The 22299-nt window shown below is 44.1% G+C and overlaps 1 protein-coding gene across 5 annotated transcripts in view; it reads right to left on the bottom strand.

Annotated features, from left to right (window-relative positions):
• The window catches only part of LOC106561914 (kinesin-like protein KIFC3), a 67146-nt gene extending 47307 nt beyond the window's left edge, over positions 1 to 19839 (bottom strand). Inside the window, exon 1 of one of the 5 annotated variants that reach the window (XM_014126281.2) lies at positions 19577 to 19839. Coding sequence is in view for 4 of the 5 variants with exons in the window: in XM_014126274.2 (XP_013981749.1) it covers positions 115 to 492 (378 nt within the window). In the remaining variant the exon portion in view is untranslated. Of the gene's footprint in view, positions 1 to 114; positions 1640 to 19576 lie in introns of those variants that run through there. The other 4 variants (XM_014126274.2, XM_014126273.2, XM_014126275.2 and 1 more) reach the window with 4 other exon arrangements.
• Between the last annotated feature and the right edge of the window lie 2460 nt (positions 19840 to 22299).

The raw sequence follows: 22299 nt of genomic DNA, 5'->3' as shown, positions 1-22299 counted from the left end.
CACATCTAGGCACACCCCCCCCCCCTCCTCCTGTTCTCCTTAGCATGCCCTCACCCCATCCCTCTCTACTCCTTCCTCAAAACACCCTCTATCCCAGTCTTCCCCTCCTCTCACCTGCAATTGTTTTCTGCTGTCCGGCACATTCTCCAGGCTGCCTCCTCCGCATCCCAGCCTGCCCTGGCTGCAGCGCAGCTCCCGGTCACCTATACGTTTGTTTGTGCAGTTGCAGCCTGCAGCCTTCCTGTCTACAGCCCTCTGCCTCTTCTCCTGAGAGAGGGCTACAGTCACCCCTCTCTCCCTGGGCCCCACACCCCCTCCAAGACCTCCAGGCCCGGGGTCCCTTACCCTGCCTCCCTCCCCCAGCGGAGGGGCCTTGTCCCCAGGCAACGTGGCCCCATCTCCAGCCTCTTTGTCGCCGGGCTCCAGGGCCTTGTGTCGGCTCTTAAAGAGGCTGTGGATACTCAGTACCACCAGGGTGCAAAGCACGTACATGATCCCTCCCTGTGGAGACTGGCAGGTTGGTTCGCTCCGTTCTCCCACAAACAAGGTCTTCCTTGTTTGAATGGGACAGGAACTGTTGAAGATCCACAGGTTGTTATGATAGCTTATAAGCTGTTATGAAGGAAGGGTTCCATTGTTGTTGAGGTCTAGTTGTGAATGGCAGTCAGAGCTCCAGGCGTATCTTCTGTGGTCTGAGTCCTTGCAGAGTTGTCATCAGTTGGAGAGCTGAAGACTGAGTGCGAGAGATGGCAACAAGTGTATCCACAGCGAGAACAGTTCCAAAGTTCTGTCCTGTACTATAATGTCTGTACTGTACAATCTCTACTGCAGCCAAGTTCAAAGTTCTCCTCTGTGTTTGTTGATCCCCTGGACAATGGCAGTGCCCTAAAGCTCATCAACTGTCTGATAATCCCCAAGTCTGTTCTCTGGTCAGCAGACGGACGAGAGTGAGTGTGATCCTCAGATACACACGGTCACACACACCTGCTTTTATACCTCACCTGTGTCACCTCTGTCCCTGTGCCTCTCCTAGCCCCTCCCACTCCGAGGCTACACTTCCACAGAACTACACACATCTTTGAAACACACCCAAAAACACCACCTTTACAGTTCCTCAGAACAACAATAAGGTTTTGGACCCTGTCCTATTGTAAAGGTGATTGCTGTCTCGCTGCCAAGCCGGTGGAGCTCAGGTAACCCAAACCCACAGGAGCTGGCTCAGTCTCTCCAGGTAACTACAGACACACACCTCGTCCATCACAGAACACAGAACTAGTCGATATTAAATCTACACAAAAGTAGGATCACAAGCAGATAACTCACTCAACACACACACACACACACACACACACATCCAAAACCCTCGCACAAACATCAAACAGTGTAGGAATGTCTCTGTTGATTCATCCTCCTCTGCCCTGCTAATTTACTGGTTTTTACAGCCCAGTCCAGGATGGTGTAATTGATCAACAGGTCCAAAGTAACGCCTCTCCCATTTCCCTCTTCCTGCTGCAGACAGCCGGGGGACTGTCCCGTCCTCCCTGAAAAGTCTCTGGACAGAGAGAGGGGCGATATCTACACCTCTTCCCTTGTTCAGTCGCTCTCCATCTCTCTCCACTCATGCACCAAGTTTACTGTCCTATCATGTGCTGTTCTGCAACTCTCCAGAAAGAGAAAGTATCTTCATCCACTCTCGCTCTCACCCTCCCTCCCTGTGTTCTGTCCATCTGTCGCTGCGGGATAAGCGCTGGAATGGGACAGAGCCGGCCATGCGCTGGTGATGTAACTCATAATACACTATTGATATGGATGGATGTAAAAAGCAATATCAACTGGGTGGAAAGAGTAAACAAACAAACAAAAAAAACATTGCCACCTGCATCCGTTTGGAGTTCCACCATATCAATTCAAACTGATCTCTGGGCTCTGAGAGGCGACCTTTGTTAGTTGGTGTCCTGTATGCCTGACCGTCTTCCTGGTACGTGACAGTCCTGCACGGTAATGCCATGGCAACCGTGCAGCTATGGAACCGAGCCACAATGGGAACTGACAGTGTCGATCACGGCGGTTGAATCGTGATGCGCCGTCCAAGCTAGTCAGCGAGGTCGCTTTGTACCCAGCGGTCCTGGACACTCACAGTTGTGGTTTCCTGTTCTGTGACATACTGTAAACATGGAGTGGTTCTCTAGGCTAACATGGTCCAATGGGGACAAAGGAGAAGTCTTCCGCTTGAGTGGTCACTTTCAGGATCCTAATGAAGGGGACGGGATGGGACAGGGCACACACACAAACACACTTGGGGAGGGGACCCCAGAAAGGAGGCTGGCTAGGATGAGCTAGTACACACAATGAATATGGCACTATGACTGAATGAATGCAAAAACAGTTTAGCAGTGACCCAATCCAGTTTTGTGACCCACCAAGTCAACGTGGTCTCAGGGTAATCATTATTCTGTTCGTAAATCTGTGACACTCCATGTAGTATGATATATTATGTTAGGTAACATTATGAATGGAATAGCTGATATACAATATCATACGAATTATTGGACAAATCGTGTCATAAATCTTACCCGGTCGTACAATAGCATACGAATTGGATTATGTAATTTATAATACAATCTTGGAGGATGTATAGTATTCCCCGTGCACCGAAGACGTGGATGTCGATTAAGGCATCCACCCGCACCTCTCTGATTCAGAGGGGTTGGGTTAAATGCGGAAAACACATTTCAGTTGGACAACTGACTAGGTATCCCCCTTCCCTATTATACGTCCATCTCTGAGACTAGGTTGCTTGTTGCGCCATAACAAAGGAGGATTATGGGGAGGATTTACGTTGGTGGTTGGGGGAACTAACAACTAAGGTTACGTTAATTGACGTAAAAGTTTAGGGGAACTAAAACGCAAATGTCTGGGAAATTTACATAGCAGGTTAGCTGATTTGGCTTAAGTTTAGAATAAGGGTTAGCTAAAATGCTACAGCTGTCCCTGACGCAAACTCGCAACTATTGGATCGTTAGACAGATAACGACGCCCCATTCTCCTCGACCAAATAGGAATGACCAAATATTACGCCAAAATCTGTTCCAACAGACCACTTGGGTAACACAATCTACCCACACCCTTTTGGCCCAAATTATCAGCCCTCTCGTGGGACTCAACATTGCACTTTCAGGGACCCATGACAATACATGGCATGTGGCAGGCCAGCTGAGCAACCACATGAAGTCACCTGAATAACTAAAAAAGATTGCATAAGAATCTCACCACCATTTTAGACCTGTACCATCGAGCAGTATAGAATAGACCCGTCTACTCCACACACAATAAACCCTTACAGCAAAGAGCAAAGAAAGGCCACTGAGAGAGAGCGACAAGTAAACAAGGTCTGAGGTTTAATAGCAGGTTAAGTGGCTGATAAGTTTGAATCAAACCATAAAGCTGATAAGGCGTGGGTGGAGTGATCAGATTAGTTTCCAGTGTATTGAAGAACCATTATCTCAGCCTACATTACAGAGACAAGTCAAAACAATTACAGTGGGACACGTGGTGTTATACAGAGTCAACCAGGAAGTCAACAAACGTTTATCCTTGGCCTAGAAGTGAGTGAGAATGTGTGTGTGAAAGAGACAGTGAAAGAGAGAATGTGCTTAAGTATGAGAATGTGCAAACGTGTATATATATATATATATATATATATATATATATATATATATATATATATATCTCTGTGTGCGAGAGATCTCAGGTGTGTGAGTTGGTCTCATTTTAAGTAGCTCAGACCCCCTGGCTTAAAGAACCCCCTGCAGAGGAAGTTGACGCCACTATCTCAACGTAATTTCTTGTCAGAGAAGAAATGCACGTTAGCTTCCACTACACTGTACTCAAAAGATTAGCCAGCTGATTCTGGAGCTGCATTTGTCATAAGCATTGAAATCACTGGCCCATCTTCGATAAATTGCGGCCACGAATCCGCCATAAAAAAATGGTTTGAAAGAATAAGATGAAGTTCCGGTAATATGAATAACTATTGAAAGATGGCTGATATGAGTTTATCTACATTGTAATGGACATGGTGCAACTATGGTAGGTAAGCTGCTGGCAGGCTTTGGCACAGCAAAGCCAAGTCAGCATGTGCTCAAGTTTCTCACAGGGGAAAGTGAAATGATATGCTACAATGACTTTGCTCATGATCATACACCGCCACAAATGACATGTTGAATGCAGTTGCTGTTTGTGTTTCAGACTATTTTGTGCCCAATAGAAATGAATAGTAAATAATGTAGTGTCATTTTGGAGTCACTATTACTGTAAAAAAAAAAAAAAGAATAGAATATGTTTCTAAACAGTTTGTAAATGTGGATGCTATCATGATTACAGATAGTCCTGAATGAATCATGAATAATGATGAGTGAGAAAGTTAGACACGAATATATAATACCCCCCAGACATGCAAATGCATCCAACAAGCTTGATGTAATCATTGCGTGCTAGGAATATGGGACCAAATAATAAATTGTGACTACTTTAATACACAAGTGAATTTCCAACACTTTTGGTCCCCTAAAATGGGGGGGGGGGGGGACTATGTACAAAAAGTGTTGTAATATCTAAACGGTTCACCCGATATGAATGAACATACTCTCAAATTAAAGTTTGCACTTTAACCTCATAGTCACTGTTTCATTTCAAATCCAAAGTACAGAGGCGAAAACAACAAAAAAAATGTCACTGTCCCAATGCTTTCAGCTCACTGTATATACATTTTTAAAATTTTTGATATACAGAACAGTTAAAGCAAAAGGTGAACATTTTCAAAATTATACAATGGTTTATGATCATTTTCTGATAAAAATAGTGGAGGTGCAAAAGCATACGTTTGTACCTCCATGCGACCAGAAGGCTGTTTGGCTCATCTCAGTTGCGAAGAGGAATAACTCTGTAGCGGTTTGTGATGAATAAACAATGTCATGCTGGTGGGTGGTAACGTTCAAATAAAACTCAGCCCTGAAATAGAAAGTAGGCTGAAAATTATTTGTATGTCATATCATAGGAAGACACTGCATTCACACAGATTTGTCACTTAAAATCACCAATGTATCATACTTTGACTAAAACTATGACTTTTTGACATCATGGGTAAGCTCTGGCCATCGTCTTTCAGTTTGGAAAAGTGGATTTCTACTGGTGTGGGAGTTTAAGCAGCTTACAGGAGAAATGTGCCACACTTCACTTCAGGGCTTTAGGTAAAGGCTTTAACTCGGTCACCCAACACACAAATGTGGTATTAGAGGCCATCTGCATTAGGGATGGGCATATTCGAATATCCGAACGGACGTTAGTACTTGATTACCTGTGAGTATTCATTTTTGACCCCCCAAAAATTATAGGTCTACTTTAACAATGAAAAGGCCTTTTCTAAATACAATAAAATATCCATGTGACATTGTTACTTACAAGGATATACCATGACATTACAAATTCTTAATATAACAAAACAAACTTTTGGAAGTAGTTTTCACGACATGACCCCATAAAATGACCGGTAGCCTTCACACCTGTCTGTAGCTTGTTTTTAATCGGCCAATCAAAGCAGCACTACAGTCAAAGGCTCAATGTGTAGCAAGTGAAGTGAGAGTTCACTAATACAATGCAAGACGGAATTATACATTAACAGAGTTAAATGAGAAGGAGGCTACAACGAGCAACCAACAGTAAGATGTTGTTTAACAATCTCTGAAATGGGGTTGGGGAGAAAGCGCAGCATCTAGCTTGCAATTAGCCTTGGTAGCTCGCTAGCTTCCCTAGGCTACTCCATTCAAGACAGGCACTGGTGTATGGCATGAGAAATAACAACGTGGCTGCCACAAGTTAGCTAGTCTTGGCTGTAGCCGAGTTGGCTACTTCATCTCCCTCTCTTCCTCCCGTCCGCTCCCAGCTCCCACGCCCTGCTCCAGCAATAATAGCGCGGCAGGGTCTCTCCCTCCCTCGCACAGCAGTGCTCAGGTTAAAAACAGTGCAAAAAAAAAAAAGATATCTGGATATCCAAAAACATTTAATGATAATATTCTAATAGTGACATTATTTCAAACGCCCATCCACCTTTAGTCTGAGTCAGGGAGAGTGAAAGAAAGGAAATAGGGGTGAGAAGCAATTAGAGAGCGAGAGAGGGAAAAAAAAAAGACAGGCAAAGTGTTCAGTCAGCAGCCTGTCGCTACAAATGGGACACATGTTCCTTCCTCTCATGGCCGTTCACACGCCAAAACGACTCCCACTCGAACAAACTGTATATACTGCGGGTCTACACCATGGCCAAAGGACTGTTTATGTGAAGAACCGCACAGCAGCACTGAGTGGCACACGGAACATATCATCTCCACCGTTTGTCAACTCTTCTGGGCATCTACCACGGTAACAGTCAGACTCACGAGGTTCTCACAAACTCTCTCTCTCTCTCTGACTGACACACACACGGCTGAGAGAGGGACCTTGGGCTGTTGGGACAGCTGCTTCAGATATGCAAAACAGAGACCTGCTAAAAAAAAAAAACACGGTGATGAGAGTGGTCGTAGACCTTCACCTCTGACCCAAGGTATAAAGATGGTGTTTTACCAAATAGGGCTAAGGCCATATTATGGCAATAACAGCTCAAATAAGCAAAGAGAAACGACAGTCCATCATTACTTTAAAACATGAAGGTCGGTCAATCCGGAACATTTCAAGAACTGCAAGTTTCTTCAAGAGCAGTCGCAAAAACCATCAAGCGCTATGATGAAACTAGCTCTCATGAGGACCGCCACAGGAAAGGAAGACCCAACGTTACCTATGCTGCAGAGGAGAGTTCATTAGAGTTACCAGCCTAAGAAAATGCATCACAAATAAATGCTTCAGAGTTCAAGTAACAGACACAACATCAAATGTTCAGAGGAGACCACGTGAATCAAGCCTTCATGGTCAAATTGCTGCAAAGAAACCACTATTAAAAGGACACCAAAAAGAAGAAGAGACTTGCTTGGGCCAAGAAACACGAGTAATGGACATTAGACTGGTGGAAATCTGTCATTTGGTCTGATGAGTCCAAATGTGAGATTTTTGGTTGCAACGCTGTGTCTTTGTGAGACGTAGAGTAGGTGAACGGATGATCTCTGCATGTGTGTTTCCCAACGTGAAGCACGGAGGAGGAGGTGTGATGGTGCTTTGCTGGTGACACTATGATTTATATAGAATTCAAAAAGGCACACTTAACCACCATGGCTACCACAGCATTCTGCAGTGATACGCCATCCCATCTGGTTTGCGCTTAGTGGGACTGTCATTTGTTTTTCAACATGACAGTGACCCAACACACATCCAGGCTGTGTAAGGGCTATTTGACCAAGGAGAGTGATGGAATGCTGCATGAGATGACCTGGCCTCCACAATCACCCGACCTCAACCCATTTGAGATGGTTTGGGATGAGTTGGACTGCAGAGTCAAGGAAAAGCAGCCAACAAGTGCTCAGCATGTGGGAACTCCTTCAAGACTTTTGGAAAAGCATTCCAGGTGAAGCTGGTTGAGTGTGCAAAACTGTCATCAAGGCAAAGGGTGGCTACTTTGAAGAATCTCTAAATATATTTTGATTTGTTTGACACTTTTTTGGTTACTACATGATTCCATGTGTTATTTCATAGTTGTGATGTCTTCACTAGTATTCTACAATGTAGAAAATAGTAAAAATAAAGAAAAACCCTGGAATGACTAGGTGTGTCCAAACTTGACTGGTAATGTATATCTGATGTTTACTTAGCTATTTCACTAAACATCATCGCGTTCAAAGAAGTATCCAAATCAGTAACACCAAACAGATACAGCATACCCTGTTTCCAGTTTATGGTTGTTGACAACAGCCACACGAATACGACAACAGGTTGTATGCAAGTTCATTTTGCGATATTTGACAGATATTGTTCGTAAACCATTGTAGGCCAATATATTAATTTGAAAAAAATGCTGTCGATGGCCGCTATAGGTTCTAAATGGTTAAAAAGTGAGCCAACATGTTTAGTACTTATTTCAATGACTGATTATAAATTATTTCATGCGCTCTTGTCGCTCTGTAGCAGACATACAGTGCATTCGGAAAGTATTCAGACCCCTTGACTTTTTCCACAGTTACTTTATAGCCTTAATCTAAAATATATTAACTAAAAGAAATGTTCCGAGTGGCCTCCCATGGAGCGGCGCACAATTGGCCTAGTGCTGTCTGGGTTAGGGAGGGTTTGGCCGGCAGGGATATCCTTGTCTCCTCGCACACTAGCGACTCCTGTGGCGGGCCGGGCGCAGTGCATGCTGACCAGGTCGCTAGGTGTACGGCGTTTCCTCCGACACGTTGGTGCGGCTGGCTTCCGGGTTGGATGCGTGCTGTGTTAAGAAGCAGTGCGGCTTGGTTGGGTGGTGTTTCAGAGGACGCATGGCTCTCGACCGTCGCCTCTCCCGAATCCGTGCGGGAGTTGTAGCAATGAGACAAGACAGTAACTACTAACAATTGGATACCACAAAATTTGTATGTTCCTCGTCAATCTACACACAATACCCTATAATGACAAAGTGAAAACAGGTTTGGAAATTTTTGCAAATTTATACAAAATATAAAAACTGAAATAACTCATACATAAGTATTCAGACCCTTTGCTATGAGACTCGAAATTGAGCTCAGGTGCATCCGGTTTCCATTGATCATCCTTGAGATGTTTCTACAACTTGATTGGAGTCCACCTGTGGTAAATTCAATTGATTGGACATGATTTGCAAAGGCACACACCTGTCTATGTAAGGTTTCACAGTTGACAGTGCATGTCAGAGCAAAAACCAAGCAATGAGGTCGAAGGAATTGTCGTAGAGCTCCAAGACAGGATTGTGTCGAGGCACAGATCTGGGGAAGGATACCAAAACATTTCTGCAGCATTGAAGGTGCAAGAACACATTGGCCTCCATCATTCTTAAACGGAAGAAGTTTGGAACCGCCAAGACTCTTCCTAGAGCTGGTCGCCCGCTTGGAGTTTTCCAAAAGGCACCTAAAGACTCTCAGACCATGAGAAACAAGATTCTCTGGTCTGATGAAACCAAGATTGAACTCTTTGGCCTGAATGCCAAGCGTCACATCTGGAGGAAACCTGGCACCATCTCTACGGTAAAAGATGGGTGGCAGCATCATGCTGTGGGGATGTTTTTCAGCAGTAGGGACTGGAAGACTAGTCAAGATTGAGGGAAAGATGAACGGAGCAAAGTACAGACAGATCCTTGATGAAAACATGCTCCAGAGTGTTCAAGACCTCAGACTGGGGCGAAGGTTCACCTTCCAACAGGATGACCCTAAGCACACAGCCAAGGAGTGGATTCGCACCTAAGCACACAGGAGTGGATTCGGGACAAGTCTCTGAATGTCCTTGAGTGCCCCAGCCAGAGTCCGGACTTGAACCCGATCTAACGTCTCTGGAGAGACCTGAAAATAGCTGTGCAGCGACACTCCCTATCCAACCTGACAGAGCTTGAGAGAATCTGCAGAGAAGAATGGGAGAAACTCCCCAAGTGTGCCAAGTTTGTAGCCTCATAGCCAAGAAGACTCAAGGCTGTAATCGCTGCCAAAGTACTGAGTAAAGGGTCTGAATACAGTACTTATGTATATGTGATTTCAGTTATGTTTTATAAATTTGCTAATATTTCTAAAAAACAGTTTTTGCTTTGTCATTGTGGTATATTGTGTGTAGATTGAGGAAAAAAAAAAATTTAATCCATTTTAGAATAAGGCTGTAACGTAACAATGTGGAAAAAGTCAAAAACCACACTATCGAATCGCAATACATATAGAATCGTAATACTTCTCTCATTGTCACCTAAGTATCATATCATGAGTAGTGATGGGGGAGGGGGAATATATAGTTTCCTATTGCAATATTATTTTGGTCGATATTATAGCATACTTTCACTCCAAGCATCGATTTGTAAAAAAATAAGAAATGCTAGGTTGGCTGTACTTGCGGGTTATGGCTAGAAGGGATATAGCTTTTGTCAAATTAACGTGAAAAGTAACATTTTTGGGCATTCTGGCTAACCCTATTCTGCATGATGCCCTACCTCAAATTGTGTCGTTGTCACCCCTCCCTTGGAGGTCTGGAGAATTTTGTATTGTCAGAAGTGTGCTCTATACACAAAATTAACATAAAACCCCATCGAAATGTTGATATAAAGCTGCAATTTCCTGGCCACCCATATGCACTGTTGCATCTACAACACTAATCTAGTTAGTACTATTGGAGAAGCAGCCAACAAGTGCTCAGCAAATGTGGGAACTCCTTCAAGACTGTTGGAAAAGCATTCCAGGTGAAGCTGGTTGAGAGAATGCCAAGAGTGTGCAAAGCTGTCATCAAGGCAAAGGGTGGCTACTTTGAAGAACCTCAAATATAAAATATATTTTGATTTGTTTAACACTTTTTGGGGTTACTACATGAGTCCATGTGTTATTGCATAGTTTTGATGTCTTCACTATTATACTATAATGTAGAAAATAGTAAAGTAAATAAAAAACATTGAACGAGTAGGTGTGTCCAAACGTTTGACTGGTACTGCATGTATGTATGTATGTATGTATGTATGTGCATGTACGTATGTATTTTTTACTCAAACCACCCGCGGGCTGGATTGGATCCGCAGGCAGTATGTTTAACACCCGATATGGTGTAATGTGCTAACCCACTGTGCTCACACTTAAAATAGCCTAGTCATCTTCTAAATGCGTCTTTTAACATGCAAATGAAGCTAGGCAGTAATCCGCTGTGGGCAACATTGCATGAATTTTTCCTAATATAACATCTACCCCTCTCACATACAGTTTAATTGGGCCAGATTAGCTACAGCTGAACTGAGGCTCTGCTGTCTTTTCCACATCTTCTCTTGTTCAGAATCTAATCCGATTTAAAAGTTGTGTTGAAATGACCGTGAGACTAACGGTCCACTGTGTAACATTTACATTAGTTACAGAAAGAGAGTGATCTTTGTGTGGGTGCAAGACAGTAGGATGAAGTTGTCCGTTTCCCTAGATGAGGAGTGTCAAACTAATTTGCACACAGGGGCCGCAGTCGGTCTTTGATGAGGTTCGGATGGCCGCATTGAAAATTGGTTGCATTTCCTCACCTTCAAAATGTGTGTACATTTATTATTATTATATATATTTTTTTAAATAGTCCTTTATCCATCGTTTTTTTTAATTTCCGTTGCTCCCTGACTGTCTAGCTTTAATATCTGTGAATAATAGCAAGCTAGACAGTAAAATATATATTTTTACTCCAACCACCCAGGGGCTGGATTGGACCCCCTGCTGGTCAGTTTTGTGATTCACCCCGTAATGAATTTGGGGAAGATAAGCTGATCCTAGATCTGTGCCAAAGGGTAACTTCTACCCTGAGCATGCCATGAAGGCTAACCAACATCAGTGCCAAGAGACTGTAGTCCTTCTGTGTGGCAGACACAGCAGCAAACAGCACCACCTACTGGTTATCTGGTAATGTTCACATTCTACAATAATCTGCTTCCAATCAGAGCCGTTATATAATGCCCGAATGCATGGAGAAGTCACAACATGCCATCCTTTATACGATAAGGGGGGGGGAGTGGTTCACACGGCCCACTCCCTAACCTCATCATCTCCAATACTGCAGCCAAACAAGTCAAACCGTCCAGGACTTATTTAACAAACAGTTTACAATAGAGCACCAAACCAGAGACTGACTGTGTGATCCAAACAAACACTATCCCCATGCGTGAGCTCATACACATTTGTGCAAACACAGACATGGCATGTTTAGGAACAGTGTCTTTGGCAAATATTTACAGAATACATTGTCTAATGTGTAAGCTAGTAGCTGCGCAGACACACACACACACACACACACACACACACACACACACACACACACAGGGTTGGAGCTAAGTAATCACTCTGCATAACATGTAATTTTCCACCAGAAGTCTCTTATTCTCTTTCCTGCCTGTGACTCACCCAGCCCATCCCCCGGAAACCACACTGACTGTGTGTGTGTGTGTGTGTGTGTGTGTGTGTGTGTGTGTGTGTGTGTGTGTGTGTGTGTGTGTGTCTGCTCTGTCTCTACACCCCACACTGGTGTCTTGTCCAACGATACCTTGCTCGGGGGTCCATGATCGAGAGGGCGGGGGGGGGGGGCAGAATTGTCTCCATCTCCATGAGAGTCCAACATATGAACTGTCTAAGCAGTTCCCACAATAACAGTCCGAACAGGTACAGAGCCCTAGCCGACCTTCATCTTCCCTCACATCAACATGAAATTAAGTTAAAGCGGTCTAATTTTTCTCAGCTACGCAGGTCCAACAGAGAGGGGTAGGGTCAGTCCGTTCTGCTCGTGACTCCTGCCTCTGGAATGCCATGCCAGTGATGACGTGAGGAGAGGTACTGTAGGGAACATGCAGAACAAAATGGAATGTCCCTGTACTGTCTACGTGGGTGTGTGCTCTAGCAGTATGTATTTTACAAACACAGTCCCCTCTGGTGCAGTAACAACTGGGAGTGCTTTTAAAAACAGTGGTCCTGTTAAAATAAGTCACCCCCACATTGACTGGGACATAAAATGTTCTAACAATAAGAGAGGGATGTTACCCACACTTACAGTTATTCCTGATGCAGGACTTATAAGAAATGAACAGCATGTTGAAAATGTGCTCCAAAGTCAAATCAAGATCACTGTCCCATGACAGGTCTGTAAAAAATAAAAAATAAAAAAAACTTTAACTTGGCAGGAAAGTAGGATAACTCATAAATTGACTTCTATTTTTAGATCATTGGCATGGTTTGTAAAGCCGACTAGACACACCCTGAGAAACCTCATGTAACTGCCTCCATGTGTTCCCCCTCTCTCCAAGGGCTACTGTTCAGGATGCTCGTGTACAAAAATGGAAACCAAACCATGCAATTCAAACTGACACGCTGGCTTTAAAAATGTACCCAAGCCAAGGTGAAATCTCATGTTTTTTTCTCTCTCTATCCCTTGACTTTTTCCACATTTTGTTACATTACAGCCTTATTCTAAAATTGATTAAATAAATACAAATCCTCAGCAATCTACACGCAATAATGACAACGAACAGGTATAGAGATGTTTGCTAATTTATGAAAAAATAAAAACAGAAATGCCTTATTTACATAAGTATTCAGACCCTTTGCTATGAAACTTGAAATTGAGCTCAGGTGCATCTGGTTTCCATTGATCATCCTTGAGATGTTTCTACAACTTGATTGAAGTCCACCGGTGGTAAATTCTATTGATTTGGAAAGGCACAAACCTGTCTATATAAAAGGTCCCAGTTCACAGAGCATGTCAGAGCAAAAACCAAGCCATGAGGTCGAAGGAATTGTCTGTAGAGCTCTGAGACAGGATTGTGTCGAGGCACAGATCTGGGGAAGGATACCAACAAAAAAAATGTATGCAGCATTGAGGGTTCACAAGAACAGTGGCCTCCATCATTCTTAAAATGTAAGACGTTTGGAACCAGCAAGATTCTTCCTAGAGCTGACCGCCCAGCCAAACTGAGCAATCGGGGGAGAAAGGCCTTGGTCAGGGAGGTGACCAAGAACCCGATGGTCACTCTGACAGAGCTCCAGAGTTCCTCTGTGGAGATGGGAGATCCTTCCAGAAGGACAACCATCTCTGCAGCACTCCACCAAATCAGGCCTTTATGGTAGAGTGGCCAGATGGAAGCCTCTCCTCCATAAAAGGGACGACAGCCTGCTTGGAAATTGCCAAAAGGCAGCTAAAGACTCGCAGACCATGAGAAACAAGATTCTCTGGTCTGATGAAACCAATATTAAAAACTCTTTGGCCTGAATGCCAAGCGTTATGTCTGGAGGAAACCTGGCACCATCCCTACGGTGAAGCATGGTGGTGGCAGCATCATGCTGAGGGGGTGTCTTTCAGAAGCAGGGACTGGGAGACTAGTCAGGATCGAGGCAAAGATGAACAGAGCAAAGTACAGCGAGATCTTGATAACCTGCTCCAGAGCACTCAGGACCTCAGACTGGGTCGAAGGTTCACCTTCCAACAGGACAACATAGGAGTGGCTTTGGGATAAGTCTCTGAATGTCCTTGAGTGGCCCAGCCAGAGCCCGGACTTGAACCTGATCGAAAATCTCTGAAACTCCCCAAATACAGGTGTGCCAAGCTTGTAGCGTCATACCCAAGACTCAGTGCTGCCAAAGGTGCTTCAACAAAGTACTGAGTAAAGGGTCTGAAATACTTACGGAAATGTATTTCCAGTTTTTTATTTTTAATAAATTAGCAAAAAATTCTAAACCTGTTTTCCCCTTACATTATTGGGTATTGTGTGTAGATTGAGGGAAATAACGATTTCATAAATTTTAGAAAACCATCTGTAACGTAACAAAATGTGGGAAAAGGGGCCTGAATACTTTCTGAAAGCACTGTGTGTGTGCGCACGCACGCATGTATGTATATACACTGCTCAAAAAAATAAAGGGAACACTTAAACAACACAATGTAACTCCAAGTCAATCACACTTCTGTGGAATCAAACTGTCCACTTAGGAAGCAACACTGATTGACAATAAATTTCACATGCTGTTGTGCAAATGGAATATACAACAGGTGGTAATTATAGGCAATTAGCAAGACACCCCGAATAAAGGAGTGGTTCTGCAGGTGGTGACCACAGACCACTTCTCAGTTCCTATGCTTCCTGGCTGATGTTTTGCTCACTTTTGAATGCTGGCGGTGCTTTCACTCTAGTGATAGCATGAGACGGAGTCTACAACCCACACAAGTGGCTCAGGTAGTGCAGCTCACCCAGGATGGCACATCAATGCGAGCTGTGGCAAGAAGGTTTGCTGTGTCTGTCAGCGTAGTGTCCAGAGCATGGAGGCGCTACCAGGAGACAGGCCAGTACATCAGGAGACGTGGAGGAGGCCGTAGGAGGGCAACAACCCAGCAGCAGGACCGCTACCTCCGCCTTAGTGCAAGGAAGAGCAGGAGGAGCACTGCCAGAGCCCTGCAAAATGACCTCCAGCAGGCCACAAATGTGCATGTGTCTGCTCAAATGGTCAGAAACAGACTCCATAAGGGTGGTATGAGGGCCCGACGTCCACAGGTGGGGGTTGTGCTTACAGCCCAACACCGTGCAGGACGTTTGGCATTTGCCAGAGAACACCAAGATTGGCAAATTCGCCACTGGCGCCCTGTGCTCTTCACAGATGAAAGCAGGTTCACACTGAGCACATGTGACAGACGTGACCGAGTCTGGAGACGCCGTGGAGAACGTTCTGCTGCCTGCAACATCCTCCAGCATGACCGGTTTGGCGGTGGGTCAGTCATGGTGTGGGGTGGCATTTCTTTGGGGGGGCCGCACAGCCCTCCATGTGCTCGCCAGAGGTAGCCTGACTGCCATTAGGTACTGAGATGAGATCCTCAGACCCCTTGTGAGACCATATGCTGGTGCGGTTGGCCCTGGGTTCCTCCTAATGCAAGACAATGCTAGACCTCGTGTGGCTGGAGTGTGTCAGCAGTTCCTGCAAGAGGAAGCCATTGATGCTATGGACTGGCCCACCCGTTCCCCAGACCTGAATCCAATTGAGCACATCTGGGACATCATGTCTCGCTCCATCCACCAACGCCACGTTGCACCACAGACTGTCCAGGAGTTGGCAGATGCTTTAGTCCAGGTCTGGGAGGAGATCCCTCAGGAGACCATCCGCCACCTCATCAGGAGCATGCCCAGGCGTTGTAGGGAGGTCATACAGGCACCTGGAGGCCACACACACTACTGAGCCTCATTTTGACTTGTTTTAAGGACATTACATCAAAGTTGGATCAGCCTGTAGTGTGGTTTTCCACATTACTTTTTAGTGTGACTCCAAATCCAGACCTCCATGGGTTGATAAATTGGATTTCCATTGATTATTTTTGTGTGATTTTGTTGTCAGTACATTCAACTATGTAAAGAAAAAAAGTATTTAATAAGATTATTTCATTCATTCAGATCTAGGATGTGTTATTTTAGTGTTCCCTTTATTTGTTTGAGCAGTGTATTACAGTGGCGACCTGTCATTCAGGGCAGGGGGAGCCCCACATTTTTTGCAAAAATAAATTATATAAATATTATTTTTGGGGGGGGGCTTGCCTGTTTTGCATGTTATTTGGGCATTAATACGTGTCACATATCAGTTTGCAAAGAATGTAAAAATATAATATATATATCAGAGCTGCATACACATGGTCTCCAAAATGCAGGTGTTTCAGCCTAGCTCAGTGCTTTCTGTGGTGGTGGGGCGAGCCAGCAAAAAATAGGAGCATTGCTCCGTGATTGGCTAAATGTCCTGTCCCTCATGGGGACACTACGTCATTGCGAAGTTGATGTCCTTAGTAAGGGTAGACATCCAAAATGTCAAGCCTTTGGGTCCTGCCATTGAGTTATATTACAAGTGCCCTTCCAAGAAGGCTCAAGGTCATTGGCCACAGATAAAACGACGTCAAATCAAGTTATGTACAGTAGCTTTGATTGGCTGATCATGTCAACATCTTATTTTCAAAGTCTTAGCTAGCAGTCATCATCATGAATCAAGTCGACAATCTACTGGCAAATCCTCTTTAATCCTTGTCATATGAAGAGAAACTATAGATAAAGTATCGGTGCTCATCGGCCATTGGATAAAAAGATTACACAAGTTGGAAATCGCATATTCAACAATGAGTCTTTGGAAGGAATCAGTGACTAACTGCAAGCAGTGCAAAGCAACCAGTAGCCTGCTATTCAATGGAGTGGCTGTGTGGGTTTTTTCCCCCCTGAGTTCCCACCATAATCCAGACAATAGCAGACTTTGATGAAAGTTTGATGACAAAACCGCCACGCCATCTTCATGTTTAAGTGAGCACATCACAAGCCAAGGTGAGTCCAAAAATGTCTTGTATGCTGCTGCATGTATTATGTAATATACAAGGGAGATATGTATACTGTAGCTAAGAAAGTAATACTAAGTGTATGTTGTGTAGTAAGCTGTTAGCAGGCCATGTGCCTTACCCTAATAATTTGGTCTATTTTCTCCTCTTAATTTCACCCAACGTTACTGACATGTAGCCTATAACCTGTTTTTGAGAAAACCTCTTACAATATTAGATGACTTTCATTTTCTGCTTATATGCCCCCTTTATTTATCCTACAGTTCTGACTTGGTGTACAGGGAAAATTCTGTAAGAGCAGCCCATGTTCTGAATTCTGTCTACATTTCAAAAGTGCTCTACACATAGTCAATATAACTATGTCCATCGTCACGCGCTCATTAAAGTCTTAATTGAAATCACAGAATGCCTCTTATCCGCTCATCATTCCCTTATGCCATAGTGTGCACATCTCAATTGTCAGTAGAACCACATTCAGTTAAGCAAGTCAGCCATATCAGCAATGTCGTTTTTAAAAGGCAGTAAACAACGCTGAATTAATTGTTTCACTGCCAGACAAGGCTCTGCTGATAGCCAGGTGTAGCGGTGGTAAGGATTCAATCCATTGTGCTGGAAAGAAAGCTCTGCTGTTGAGACAGCTTTATGTAGGCCCTAACAGTTTGTGGGCACAGCTTGTCATCGTTATAGTGCAATTAAATGTATTGTTTAGTGTTGTGTCTCTTTGCTGGCATGGATCTAAAACATTTTTGGGGAGTTTGCCCCACCAAGATGTACATGCTAAAAATAACCACATACATACACAAACTCAGCAAAAAAAAGTTATGGTCCTTTTTAAAGGACCCTGTCTTTCAAAGATAATTCGTAAAAATCCAAATAACTTGACAGATCTTCATTGTAAAGGGTTTAAACACTGTTTCCCACGCTTGCTCAATGAACCATAAACAATTAATGAACATGCACCTGTGGAACGGTCGTTAAGACACTAACAGCTTATAGACGGTAGCCAATTAAGGTCAAAGTTATGAAAACAGGACACTAAAGAGGCCTTTCTACTGACTCTGAAAAACACCAAAAGAAAGATGCCCAGGGTCCCTGCTCATCTGCGTGAACATTCCTTAGGCATGTTGCAAGGAGGCATGAGGACTACAGATGTGGCCAGGGCAATAAACCACGTATAACAACACCTGCACAGGATCGGTACATCCGAACATCATACCTGCGGGACAGGTACAGGATGGCAACAACAACTGCCCGAGTTACACCAGGAACGCACAATCCGTCCATCAGTGCTCAGACCGTCCGCAATAGGCTGAAAGAGGCTGGACTGAGGGCTTGTAGGCCTGTTGTAAGGCAGGTCCTCACCAGACATCACCAGCAACAACATCGCCTATGGGCACAAACCCACCGTCGCTGGACCAGACAGGACTGGCAAAAAGTGCTCTTCACTGACGAGTCGCGGTTTTGTCTCACCAGGGGTGATGGTCAGATTTGCGTTTATCGTTGAAGGAATGAGCGTTACACCGAGGCCTGTACTCTGGAGTGGGATCGATTTTGAGGTGGAGGGTCCGTCTTGGTCTGGGGCGGTGTGTCACAGCATCATCGGACTGAGCTTGTTGTCATTGCAGGCAATCTCAACGCTGTGCGTTACAGAGAAGACATCTTCCTCCCTCTTGTGGTGTCCTTCCTGCAGGCTCATCCTGACATGACCCTCCAGCATGACAATGCCACCAGCCATACTGCTCGTTCTGTGCGTGATTTCCTGCAAGACAGGAATGTCAGTGTTCTGCCATGGCCAGGGAAGAGCCCGGTTCTCACATCTGGGACCTGTTGGATCGTGAGGGCCATTCCCCCCAGAAATGTCTGGGAAATTGCAGGTGCCTTGGTGGAAGAGTGGGGTACTTAATGCAGCTCGTGGCCACACCAGATACTGACTTGTTACTTTTGGTTTTGACCTCCCCTTTGTTCAGGGACACATTACTCCATTTCTGTTAGTCACATGTCTGTGGAACTTGTTCAGTTTGTCTCATTTGTTGAATCTTATGTTCAGACATGTGTAAATATTACACAGACTGAAAATAAACAGTTGACAGTGAGAGGACGTTTATTTTTTTTGCTGAGTTTAGATACATACATACATACATACATACATACATACATACATGAGTCGGCGCACACACACCCCCCTTTCACGGTCGCACAGGTCGACATTGAAATAAAAACGCTGATTACATTTATTTTTTGACATGCGTGGAAACGGCTGAATGGTGTGAACCACAGCTGTTTTGAGTGAATTGGATGTGCTCTGTTGCCATTCTCTGTAAGCACCGAAAACAAAAAACAGAGCAATTTGATAATTGCTTTGGGCTGTAATGTCAGTATTGGGCGTCTCGCCAAGTAGGCTAATATCCATAGTCAATATTACTAATTGAGCCGTACGACCACGCTGCCAAATCAATACGCAACTCGCGGTTTGACAATATTGTTAATACAATCCAACATTATTTTGACAAGGTAACTACAACTTACTTTGTAAACGCGTGAGCAAATGTTAAACAATGTAATACAAATGGGGAAATGGAAAGGAAAATAGTACAACTCTTACCACTCGGTCCAACACGCGAAACCTCCCCTGGTTATTCCCGAGTTGACCAAATAAATCAAACTCTAATCAATAGTCTCAATTAAAAAGCGGTTGGACTGTGTTGCACAGTGCAAATCATTTAGTAGCCTATCCAGAATTCAGAGGTGCAAATATTTCCGTGGATAAGTTTTTTTTGTTGCCCCGGCCGAAAGTCAAGTCTCCTTGCGACTTGGAGTGGATTCACCAGCTGACTGCACTTCAGAGACCAGACATATTGCCGCGTTAAGAAATACGCGGAATCGGAAATCTCCGATTTCATTGCGTTCAAGACAACTATGTACTCGGAAATAAACGAGCTCAGACAGGGATTTTTTTTTTTAGGGGCTTCCAAGTCGGAAACTTGGGCATCTGTCTGACCTTCCACTTTCCCAATGTCCGATGTCATGATTTGACCTAGGTTATTTTCGAGCGAGACTTTTGACAGATGTTTCTCACGTTGTATTGTTGCTTCACCGATATCACGCTCAACTGTTTGGAGTAATTATCTTAACATTATACTCGTTTATCCAAGAAAATACTTGACAAGGGAAATGCAGTTACAGTATATGCGCAATACCCTAACATAGCAGGCGTAAAATAAACACCTGAAACTAGATCCCCTACATACTGGTCTTGGCGGGAAATTGTTATCTTCTGCTGCTGTTTAACCAATCCAGTAAATGTGGAGGCGGAGTTAAGACGGAGTATCGCCTTGATAACGTCCAAAAGCGGAAGTCATGTCACAGGCTCTCTTTCCATTTCTCATGAAAACCGGAACATCCGGTTGATAGGGACTCGGGTAGAGGCACGTTATTGGGGACATGAGCAGAACTCTGGAAGGGGGAAATGGAGTCCCTAGAGAAAGCAAGTACAAGATGGGTGTCAGGGATGAAGCGGCAGTATTATCATAAGGAGACGTGTACTTGGAAAACGGAGGAGGAATGGAGGGAAAAAAGAGAGCGAGAAGAGGTCTAAGAGAGTGAGGGAAGAAGAGGGTGAGCTTGAGGCGGATAAAAATGGCGGAAAAAAGGGAGATGGTTTGTCAAAGAAGAATGGTAGAAAGTGTAAGCAGAGGGAGCTGAAGACAGGAGGAGAAATGGAAGTGAATGAGGGTGAAGTATCAGAGGTGGTAAATGCAGTAAAGTTATCGGAGACCGAGGTATGCACCGATGATCAGGATAAAGAAGAGTCTGTGACAGTAGGAGTGAAGTTTATGGAAAAAGTGGACTCTTGCCTTTTGGCTGATCCATTTGTGGTTTCACGGTGGGTGAAAAAAGAGTTGGGTCATGTGGAATCGGTGAGGGTAACTAGAAGTGGTCTAGTGATAATTGTTTGTTTCAGTTGGGCAGAGGAAGAATGCGCTCGAAGTAAAACGAATGGGGGCAAGAAAAGTGAATCGTTTCGTTCTCAAGAAAAGGGCACCAATGAAAGGAGTGATAACTGGGGTAGCAGTAGATATACAAGTTGACCAGCTGAGGGCAAATATTCCCGGTGTACATGATGGTCGTCGTTTGATGCGACGCAGACGGGGTGGCGAGAGCGGGTAAATGGAAGAGTCATTGTCTGTTCTTTTGAGTTTTAAAGTTGAGTCTTTGCCTGACAGTGAAGTTAGGATATATAAGTTATCCTTTACGAACGTATGTGCCGAAGGACATTACGATATTACAGGTGTCAAGCTGATGGGCATGTGGCAGCAGTGTGTAGGAGGGAGGGTCCAAGGTGTGAGAAATGTGCAGAAGGGCATGAGACAAAGGAATGTGTAGCATTGGGGAAAGTAGTGGAATGTGATAATTGTAGGGGTGCCCATGGGGCTGGGGATCAGAAATGTCCCGTGTGAGAGAGGCAGGTTGAGGTTTCCAGGGTTAGAGTAGTGCAGAAATTGTCATATGCTGAGGCAGTGAAGAAAGTAGAGGAAGATGGGTTAAGGGGGAGGAGTGGTGAGAGTAGTAGAGATATACCAGTACAGAGGGATAGGCCAAACAGTGAAATAAGTTTCAGTAAGATTGGATTTTTAGCACTTATAACAATGGTTATTAATTGTACTGCAGGCATGGATCGGAAGTCTCAGAAAATGGAGGTTGTGGTGGCAGCTGCAGAGAGGTATTTGAGTGTGCCAGACTTGACATCAGAAGAGTTACAGGATGTGTTAAGTGGTGATGTCCCATCCTTTCAGGGTGATGGCATGAGGTAGGAATAAATACATTTAATTAGTGGAGTATGGTGGTGTTAATTTTATTTTATATAATTTTGAAATTAGTGAGTATATAGTGTTAGATGATAGGGTATTTATTTAGCACATTTTTCTTTTTGAAGTAAAGTACAAGGGAGTTGTACTGCAGTCTAGTAGGTGGCGGTAATGCAACAAATTGGATGCCAACCGCCGTTAAACCTCAGAAGAAGAAGATAGGGCCTCGGCAAGGGGTATTTGCACACAGAATATATTTTCCCCCGCAGCGTGTTTCCTTGACTTTCTCATTGGTCAAAAAAACTACAGCACAATGATTATTATTATTTTTTTTTACTGATCTGCACTGTGCTTTACTCATGCGAATGTCCCATTTAGAAGACCTGTCAAAAGCTGAAAACTCAAGCGAAACAGTTTTTCACTGTGCCCTGAAACGTCTTCATTACCAACCAGTGGTCCTAATGCAAATCATGAGGGCGTAAAAGATGTATATCAAGTAATCACTTTTTTGCTTTTACTT

Source organism: Salmo salar, chromosome ssa11, assembly GCF_905237065.1.
Source record: "Salmo salar chromosome ssa11, Ssal_v3.1, whole genome shotgun sequence".
NCBI lineage: Eukaryota > Metazoa > Chordata > Actinopteri > Salmoniformes > Salmonidae > Salmo > Salmo salar.
Note: the sequence above shows the minus strand (reverse complement) of the source record. Positions and strands in the feature narration are given on the sequence as shown.